This window comes from Dromiciops gliroides, chromosome 6 (genome assembly GCF_019393635.1).
Source record: "Dromiciops gliroides isolate mDroGli1 chromosome 6, mDroGli1.pri, whole genome shotgun sequence".
NCBI classification, from domain to species: Eukaryota; Metazoa; Chordata; class Mammalia; order Microbiotheria; family Microbiotheriidae; genus Dromiciops; species Dromiciops gliroides.
Genome location: NC_057866.1, coordinates 254,531,682 through 254,542,273, shown reverse-complemented (window position 1 = coordinate 254,542,273; position 10,592 = coordinate 254,531,682). Strand labels below are relative to the sequence as shown.

The following is a 10,592-nucleotide window of genomic DNA, read 5'->3' as shown; positions in this document are numbered from 1 at the left end:
GGAACTCCTGCAGACCTTTCACCATGGCCCCCCGAAGGTTTCGCACACAGAACCACAGTGTCAGACGCATGCAAACATCTAAAGGGTTTGGCTTTCCTGGCCCAGGTAGGGACACTCTCCCCACTCCTGTGTAGCTCCCGGCATGGGACCAGCACTGGCCACCGAAAACAAGGTCAGAAATCCAAGGGAGAGGAGGGAAGCTATGGAGAGCCACGAGGGCATATCCCCTGTTTGGTGGGGGGCTGGGGAGGGGCCGTCTGAGGGGTCAGTGGAGGTGCTGGGAGGTCCCGGGGGGAGGGGGGGGAGAGGGAAGAAGGGAGGGAGGAGATCAAAGAGCAGTCATGCAGCTTGGGACAAATCTCGTGTTGCTTTATGTCGGATTCTCAGTCGTCAGTCAGGGTTGGCTTAGAACCAGGTTATGCGAGTAAGAGTGTCGGAGAGAGAGAGCGCGAGAGAGGAGAGAGAGATCAAAGGAGAATGGGCATCACCAGCTGCCCGGGGCCTTCACTTCGCGGTCATCATCTGTACAAACTCTTCATAGTTAACTTGGCCATCGCCATCTATGTCTGCCTCTCGGATCATCTCGTCCACCTCCTCGTCGGTCAGCTTCTCCCCGAGGTTGGTCATCACGTGACGAAGCTCCGCAGCACTGATATAGCCGTTCCCATCCTTGTCAAAAACGCGGAACGCCTCTCGGATCTCTTCCTCGCTGTCTGTGTCCTTCATTTTCCTTGCCATCATGGTCAGGAATTCAGGGAAGTCAATGGTCCCATTTCCATCTGCATCCACCTCATTGATCATATCTTGGAGCTCAGCCTCCGTTGGGTTCTGACCCAGGGATCGCATCACTGTACCCAACTCCTTGGTGGTGATGGTCCCATCTCCATCCTTATCAAACAGGGAAAAGGCCTCCTTGAACTCTGCAATCTGCTCCTCGGTCAGCTGGTCAGCCATGGCGGGGCACGGGCGCTCTGGGCACCGGAGGAGGAAGAAGAGAAGAGGAAAGAGGAAGAGGAGGAGGGAGGAGCGGGGGTCGCGCGGCGCTCGAGAATATCTTTTAATGTGTTTTTTTTTACCATTTTTTATATTTCATATTATGAAGTCATTTAGAAAATATAAGATATTGGATTAAGGAATAATTATACTTCAGGGGAAGCTAGATTATGCAGTGGAGAGAGCACTGGCTTTGGAGTTAAGAGGACCTGAGTTCAAAATTGGCCTCAGACACTTACTAACTGTGTGACCCTTGGCAAGTCACTTAATCCCATTGCCTCCCCCCACAAAAAAGAAATAATTATATTTTGTAGTAAAAATATAAATAAAATAATAGTTTTTTTTAACAAATCGATGTCTATTGTTTATGAGTTTTCATTAAAAACAGTTTTAGGTAATTCAGGGATTTGTAGATTGTTATTCCTGGAAAGGCAGCGATGTGATGGAGCCAACTATTATTGGCTCGAAGAGCTAATTGTTAAATTTTCAGTGTGAGCATTTATACAGGTATACCTCAGAGATACTTTGGCTTCAGTTCTATACCACCTCAATAAAGTGAGTATTGTAATAAATCAAATCACATGAATTTTTTGGGTTCCCAGTGCATATAAAGTTATGTTTACACTATTCTGTAGTCTATTATGTGTGCAGCAATATTATATCTAAAGAAACAATGCACATATTTTAATTAAAAAACACTTTGTTGCTAAAAATGCTAACCATAATCTCAATGAGTCATATATATATTTTTTTCTGGTGGAGCTTCTTTCCTTGATGTTGATGGCTGCCAACTGATTGTGGTTATTGAAGGCTGGGCTGGCTGTGGCAATTTCTTAAAATAGGACAACAAGGAAGTTTGTCACATTGATTAACTCTTCTTTTCATGAAAGATTTTTCTGTAGCATGCAGTGCTATTTGATAGCAGTTTGCCCACAGTAGAACTTATTTCAAAATTGGAGTCATTCCTTTCATACCATGCCTCTGTTTTATCAACTAAGTTTAAGTAATATTCCTTAATATCATTATTTCTCATCCCCTCAAAAAAGAAAAGACTTATTTGTACAAAACTCTTTATAGCAGCTCTTTTTGTGGTGGATATGAATTGGAAATCAATGGAATGTCCATCAGTTGGGGAATGGCTAAACAAACTGTTGTGTATGGTGGTGATGGAATATTATTGTGCTATAAGAAATGACAAGCAGAATGATTTCAGAAAAGCCTGGAAAGACGTATGAACTGATTGTTAATGAAGTGAGCAGAACCAGGAGAATGCTGTGCACAGTCACAGCAACATTGATGAAGAACTGTGAATGACTTAACTATTCTCAGCAATACAATGATCCAAGACAGTCCCAAATGACTAATGGCCAAATTATTGATTGAACTGAAGCATGCTATTTTTCACTTTCTTTCATTTTTTCTTTTATTCAAGTTTTCTAATAAAAAATGACTAATATGGTAATGTTTTAAACAATTCCACATGTATAACCCACATCTGATTGCTTACCATCTCATGGAAGGAAGGAGGGATCAAATTTGGAACTCAAAAGTATAATTCAATGTTTATTATTTTTTAAAAAAATCATTGTTGTGGGGGCAGCTAGTTGGCACAGTGGATAAAACACTGGCCCTGGACTCAGGAGTACCTGAGTTCAAATCCGGCCTCAGACACTTGACACTTATTAGCTGTGTGACCCTGGGCAAGTCACTTAACCCCCATTGCCCTGAAAAAAAAAGGAATTGTTAATCATAACTTGAAAGAGAAAAATGTTTTAAAAAATCATTGTTGTGTCTCAGGGAATGAGGAGAGGGAGGGAGACGGGAATGGCTGGTTTTTGAGCAGTCAGAAGACACAAAACACTTATTAAGTTCAGCATCTCATGTGGACATGGTTTGTGGCACTCAAAAATAATTCTGATAGTATCATCAAAGATCACTGATGACTATAAGAGACAGAATGATAATAGAAAAGTCTGAAATTAGCAAAATTACCAAAATGTGACACTGATAGACGTATAGGACACAGGATTGCCACAGACTTGAAATTTGAAAATAAGAAATTATCTGTGAAATGCAATAAATTGAAGTGCAATAAAATTAGGTTGGTCTATACCTTAAAAATGGCAACTGCTATAAATCAGTGCTTAATGTAATGTTTATATATATTGATCTAGACTTGAGAAAATGATGGAAGAATGGTAATAATATAGTTTTAGCTAAAATTTGCTTCTTGCATACTTTTTCCCCCCAGTGAGCCTATTGTTAAACTTTTAACAGCACACCACTGCACAAAGGGCATTAAAAATCTATTATTTTCTTTACAGCTGGAGAGACTGAGAGCTAGAGAAGTAAAATGATTTTCTAAAAGTCACACAACTATTTAGGAACAAAGTCGGAACTTAACCTAAATTGCTTAACTCTAGGAAGATCATTTTTTTCAATGCAATATGTGTATGTGTGTTAACATAGGGGCTTTTTTGCTCCTATAAGTTTACAATAATATGATCTGTAGTAGGTAATTGAACATCTGAAAAGCTTGGACTATGGTTTTTTTTTTTGTTTGTTTGTTTGTTTGTTTTTTTGGTGAGGCAATTGGGGTTAAGTGATTTGCCCAAGGTCACACAGCTAGTAAGTGTTAAGTGTCTGAGGCCGGATTTGAACTCAGGTTCTCCTGAATCCAGGGCTGATGCTCTATCCACTGTGCCACGTAGCTGCCCCTGGACTATAGTTTTAATTCTAACTTTTCAATTAAGTAGCTACAGAATGTTCAGTAAATCATTTAACTTCTTTAGCACTCAATTTATTCAGCCCCAAAATTAGGAGGTTGGACTAGTTGATATATTCAGTCATTGGATCATATATCATAAGTTGGAAGGGATCTAAGAGTTCCTCTAATTCCACTCACTCATTTTACCAATGAGGGAACAAAGGATCAGCAATCTAATGTCACTTTACTGAGATCACAAAGATTGAGAATAGCCAATGGGAAATTGGAACATTGTCTGATACCATAGGTAACATTTCTGCCCCCCCCCCATTGGATAAAGGTACCCATCATTTCTAGTTATGATTTCTAAGCAATAAAACTTTGGTTTTAATTTTAGAGTGGGAATAAGGAAATAATATTTGAGTCACCAGTCAATGTAGTAGCATGTAGTTGAAAAATGGAATGGTACCAAATGATAAATTTTATTTATTGTTGCCAACTTTTATTCAAACAGTTAGTGGATTTGGTTGTGAGCATATTGGGGTGTTGGCATTCCTTTTCTTTTTCCTTCTGTAGCAAATTCTGAATTCTACCACTAAAACTCAATGTTAGCAAGTCATGACTCCTGATGACAGGGGAGTGGAGGAGGGAAGAATCATGGGTACAGAACGACTACCATATCACTTTTTCTCTCACCTTGTCTTGGCTCAGATTATCTGGAAGACCCCAAAATTGGTGGTAGCTGCATCAAAAGCAATTACCATATTGTACTTCTGGATGTGAAGGCAATCTTTCTGGACAAATAACATAATTTCTGCCTTTTTCTGTGTGATACTCACACAGATGGTAACTTGAATGTTATAGCCAAGAGAAGTGTCCATATGTTCAGCAACCACAGGCTATTTACATGCCCAGAAGCCATGGTCTTTGCAACAGGCTGGCCTCAACCTGAAATGTAGAACCTGGAAGAAGCTCAGAAAACCTCATGATAGCTTTGCCAATATGGGTATATAATGGGTGAAAGGTTGGTTGTAGAAATAGGATGGTTGAGTCCAGGCTTTCTCTGAAGATCTTTTGGGAGAACTGAGATCTTATATTTGGAGTAAAGTTTGTGATTGATAAGACCAAAATCCTTTGTGATTTTTGCTTGTTCTTTCCCATCAGACTTAGTTAAAATACTCAGAGGGCCCTGGGCTTGGGCCTACATTCCCATTAATACTCTGGAATAGAGACTCACCATTGTGATGCTATTTCTTGGATCCTCTAATATCTGCTTTCAACTAGTTGATCAAGGAGATGGTAAAAGAACACTTAACCAGCCCTGCTGAATTCAAGTCACCTGACATAGCTGGCTAACATTTTCAGGTACTTGAAGAACAGAATTCATATCTATGATTGTTGTACCACCCTAATTGATATCTGAATGAACATGGAATACAGGCATGGTACCATGGGAGTAGAAAATGCCAAGGGGCCCGATTTTCAAATATAACACAGTACCCCTTTCACATGAGAACATTTTAGTTTCTGAATGGAACAGAGAAGGACATCACCTGAGGAAAACAGCTTGAGACAGTTCTCAGGAAATGCAAGTAAATTGCTTCTCAGCTAAATGTACCAAGGAGTCTTATTTGAAATTAGCTCAAAGCCATTAGTACTGATGGAAAATTGAGGTGGCTGTAAGATTTTATACATTATTATTAATATTTTGATTGTTTTCAAGAATTTGAAGAGTATAGATCAGAAACTATGACTCACAAATCTGTTTGGGAGCTATGGGAAAATTGTCTATTGTTACAGATAGACAAAACTATGGAGTTCAATTTTATCCACCTGAATTAGAGATGGGTCACTACTCATATGGAAATCCTAATTTGAAATACTATAAGTAATGAGAAGATAAAGAATGAGAGGAGAAATAAGAGAATGAGAAGACCTGGAGCCACGTGAAGGGAGAAACTGACAATAGACTACTCCTTCCCCCTATCCACAGCTGCTTTAACGAAGTACACCATAGGAAAATCAGATGATAAGAGCATCTGTTTTCACCTGAGCTTTCCAAGGGAGCTGATTGAAGCCTTGCAGTTGCTCTGAGTTCTTTGGAGGAAGCAGAATTTTTACTTCTGTGTCAGGAGCTGACTGGGCTTATTACTTTTTGTTGCTATCTGAATCTGCTGGAGATCAGAAATGGCTTTGCAGTTAGTCTGGGAGCTGATTGGAGCAAAGCACTCCTATTCTTGTGTAAAGAGCTGACTAGGCTTAGAGTTGTTTAATATCACATACAACCCCCTATTGCCCTCTGTGGCTAGAGTGGGAGAACCTCCTGGGATCCTGAGAGCAGATCTGAGACATTCTGTAATTCTCCAGCATATGCAAACCTCTTGTCACTGTTTTAACACTCAGTCAAGGGAACAGCCCTGGAAAGCTGCAAATGCCAGGTTTAAGGATTTGTTTCACTAAAATTGTATCATACAGATGTCTTTGGGTAAAACCAAAAACCCTTAACACTGATCCAGCAGCCTGAACATCACAGAGAGGAGATTCATTCAGCAGGAGAGCAGAGAATCTCAGAAGAACAGGTGATGCATAGTACAGACTCTTCCCTAAAATAAACTATGTTTCCAGGCCTGCAGTCAAGTCATGCATTTCCCCAGATATATAGATTTTTCTCACTCATGTGTCTCCTTGCTAGGTTTTTGTATGTCCTCACTTCCCCTCTACTTCCTACTTTTCCTCCATGGACATGCTAAGCATTGGTGGGAGAGTGGACACAGGTTTACAGGTAGATGATAATATTTTGATTATTCCTTCTTCTACCATTTAACATATACATATGATGACCATCCTTAGTTTTGGATTAACATTTAGTGAATGGATTATTTTTTTAAAATCAATGTTGTATAGTGATGTTGCATTGGGGCTACAGATATGGAATGTTATGTTACATTCTGATAAAGTCATTGCATTATTATGTTGCTTGCTTCTTCCCCTTTGTAACAAAAGAGCCTTCACAGAGTGTAGGGAGTAGTATGCAATGTAAAAATAAAACACATCAATAAAGGGTTTTTAAAAAATTTAATCAATACTGTTATTGTGACTGGTATTTTGCAATAGGAGCAGAGGATCTATAGTGATGAGCAGTAAGAATGTTTCTGCTCACTCTATATACACGATATGTTTATCCCTAGAACTCTGAGAATGAGTTACAATAATATGCAGTTACTATGTCTGCATCTTCACCCTCTATCTCCAGCCCAGGAAGATTCCCATGACTTTTGTTGTGGAAAAGTATTAGAACAAGTAAGGATTGGTGAACCAGTTAAAAGAGAGAGAAGGATGTTTGGGTTTCCCATTGGGCAACATGCCCATGGGCCATATAGCCAGCTTTGAGTAGGTAATTGACATGTCATGCTACACAATAAAAGTGAAGAGAAAGGACTTGGCTGATTTTAATTGTTGGGAAAATTCTAGAATTGCTTATTAAAGAGACATCAAGGGAATATCCAGAAGAGAAAGTTGGAATCTCAAAGAGGGAGCATGGTTCTATCTAGAATAAACCATACCAGGTTGTCTTTACTTTTGACAAGATTTCTAAATTGATAGATTGAGGTTTGATGTGGATATGATTTTACTTGGATTTTAGCAAAGAGTTTGATAAGGGTTTCAGTTTTAAATAGGGAGAGACAAGAGCTAGATAGATTCAGAGTTGTTTGAAAGGTTGAACTCAATGAATAGTCAGTAGGATATCAGTATGAACTTGGAAGCAAATTTGAAATGATTGATCCTATGCTGTTTGAGCATTTTTATCAATGGCATTGATAAGAGCATAAATAGCATGCTTATAACATTTTTGGATGACACAAAGCTGGAGGAGCAAGGCAATGCACTGGCTAATAGAGTAGAAACTTATACTGAATTTAATGAGATGAAATGTAACAGGACCAAATGTAAAGACTTAAACTTAGGTTCAAGAAATTGACTTCAAAGGTATAACATGAATGAGGTATGATTAGAAAGCGGTCTAAATGAAAAAAAAATTCTTGAAGTACAGTATTAGGAAATATCAGAGATATGAGGGAATATAAAATGAGGCTGGGGATTGAGGGGAGAGAAGGGCTACATTGGTTATTATTAGGTCAAGGTGGGATAGAAAACTGTTGGGTCACAGAATTTGAAGAGGATCTCAAAGAGTTTGGAAGTCTCATGTGTTCCTCAGAGAAAAAGTATTAGATTTAGAATCAAGAGGATCTGGGTTCAAATCTTGACTCTGGTGTTTACTGTGTGACTTTGGCAAAATCACCTAAACACTCTGTGCCTCAGTTCCTTCAGCTGTAAAACAAAGTGTGTCAGATGATATACTAAGACTCCTTCTAGTTCTAAATGTATGACCCCATGATTGTATGTGGGGATGGCTATACTATTGTTTCAATGGTCTGCTTCAATACATTGAATTAAAACAACTCAAAATATGACCCAAAAACCCTAATTCTGGGGATTTTAGGGAACTGGAAGCAGAAGAGGTATCAATTAATTTGCTAAGTGTATATGGCAATTCAGATAATTTTAAAAAATCAATGTAGACAAAATTTCAACCTTATTTCATGGTCTCTTTTTTGGGGGGGGATCAATGAGGGTTAAGTGACTTGCCCAAGGTCACAAAGCTAGTAAGTGTCAAGTGTCTGAGACTAGATTTGAAATCAGGTACTCATGAATCCAGGGCTGCTGCTTTATCCACTGTGCCACCTAGCTGCCCCCTCAGGTTCTCTTGAAATGAAATTTCAGTAATGGAATACTTCTTTGCCATCTTGATTATTGTGTGACTGGGATATTTTTATTTAGTGATCTTGGATTAGATAGCTTCCCTGCCCAGAAAGGAACTTCTTTTCTTTCTTATCATCCCATTTGTCATTACTATACCCTCCAACTTAAAATAACTTCATATTTATTTTTTAAATGTATTTACTTATCCACGTACTTGTTTTCCTCCAGTGTTATAAATATATTTATGATAGTATAGCATGATGCGTTATACTATAATAAATATAATATAATAAATATGATATGATATGATGAGATACAATAAATTATGATACAATAAAATGATGATATAATATGCTATAATAAAGAAAATATAATAATTTTACATACATTATGACACAACACAAGAAAATACAATAGAATTCTGCTCTTTGAAAATGGGGGTTGTTTTTATTTTTGTCTTCATATTCCTAGAACCACTTAATAATTTAAAAATTTAATTGAATTAAACAATATGATATGACAGCCAAAAAGCTAATATGCTCTTGGGCTGCTTTGAGAAACGCAGCTTCCAAGTGATAGTCCTGCTGTTTTGCACTGATGAGACCACATCTAGAATACTGTGTTCAGTTTGGGGTAGACTATAGTTTAGAAACATTTACAAACCAGAAAGCATCCAGACAAGGGTAATAATGATAATGAACCCAAGTCACATGAGGATCACCTGAGAAAATAAGGATGCTTGGCATGGAGAAGAAAAGATGAAAGGAAGGGGGAGGAGCATGAAAGGTAGGTGCCAGTACTTCAAGAGCTGTCATTAGGTAGACTATTTCTGCTTGGAAGAACCAGAAACAAAGGGTAGAAGTTGCAAATAGGAAAATTAAAGCTTAGTATCAGAGTTTCCCAACAGTGAGGAATGTTGCAAAATGGGATGGACCACCTCAAGAACATGGCTCTCCCCTCTTTTTCCTTTTCCCTCCTCTTCCTTGCTCAATGATCAGCCAATTTTTAGATGTGTCGTAATGGATATTATTCCATGTGTATGATTTGGTTGCTAAGGTCTGTTCCAAGTATGAAATTATGATGTATGTCTATAACACAGGACTAGTTGAAGAGGGCCAAGTCCTGTGAGCATGCAGAAGGGACTCAGGTAGACATTTGGTGAGCCTACTTCTGCAAATGTGTGATGACAAGGAATGACAGGGCTCAGCTCTATGCTTCAGAATATTATTTGGTGACTGTTTTCTCTCTTACCACACAGTGAAGAAAATCCATTTTATTGGATGCTAGCTGGAACTGAGAGTGTGCCTGTAAAAACCATTAATTGACCAAATTGCCTGTCCTTTACCCCAGCAATGTTCTTGAAGGGAAAAAAAAAATGCTGTAAGTATCTTTGTGGGTGAGCCTGAACTCTATCTGGTGACAAGCTATGTGAAACCTATATTGTTTTTATCCTTCTTTTCTCTACTCATTTTGGCTCATAGAAAGTGGAGCTGGAATGACCTTGTGATATTCCAAAGGTTGGAGAAGCTACTTATGGTCCAGTTATGAGAGTCCATGGCAGAGACTGCTCTTATAGTCCCAGCCAAGTCAGGTAAGGTGCCAGCACAGCACTGAGAAGCAATCTGTGGCATCTAGAACAGCAGACTCTGCCATGGAGAGATTTGTCCAATTAGCACCTTTTGTATGCACGCTCAGTTCTGGCTTAGTTCCTAGTTAAAAGGCTTTTCCTTACCATAGTAGACAGAGAAGAAACACTCAGAGAATGTGTGTACATCTTCCAAAGTGGAGAGGCAGAGCCCTGCATTGTATATCATCATTTACTTCCAAAGCCAGGCATATCAAACATCCATATTCATGTAGTCAGGAGCAGGTCTTTATTAGCCAGTCCACTTTTATGGGGCCACGTGGTGAATTATGACTAAATGATTTCCTTAACACCATCCAAGAAACTAATGGTATAGTTGAGACATTTAGTGACTCTCAAGCATGTCATAAGTGCAAGATGGATGTATGAAATGTTTTATTATTCAGTTGTTTCAATCATGACTGATTCTTCATGATCCAATTTGGGGTTTTCTTAGCAAAGACACTGGAGTGGTTTATCATTTCCTTGTCTAAATCATTTTACAGA

General features: G+C 38.7%; 1 protein-coding gene across 1 annotated transcript; it reads right to left on the bottom strand.

Moving 5' to 3' along the window:
- Positions 1–348: 348 nt before the first annotated feature.
- On the bottom strand, positions 349–1,045 carry LOC122731112 (calmodulin-1). The gene has a single exon (XM_043970982.1). It carries the CDS (start codon positions 952–954, stop codon positions 505–507), a length of 450 nt encoding a protein of 149 aa, XP_043826917.1. The 5' UTR covers positions 955–1,045; the 3' UTR covers positions 349–504.
- Positions 1,046–10,592: the final 9,547 nt, after the last annotated feature.

Excerpts from the sequence above, each read along its gene's own strand:
- LOC122731112 (XM_043970982.1), bottom strand. The coding sequence starts at position 954 with ATGGCTGACCAGCTGACCGAGGAGCAGATTGCAGAGTTCAAGGAGGCC.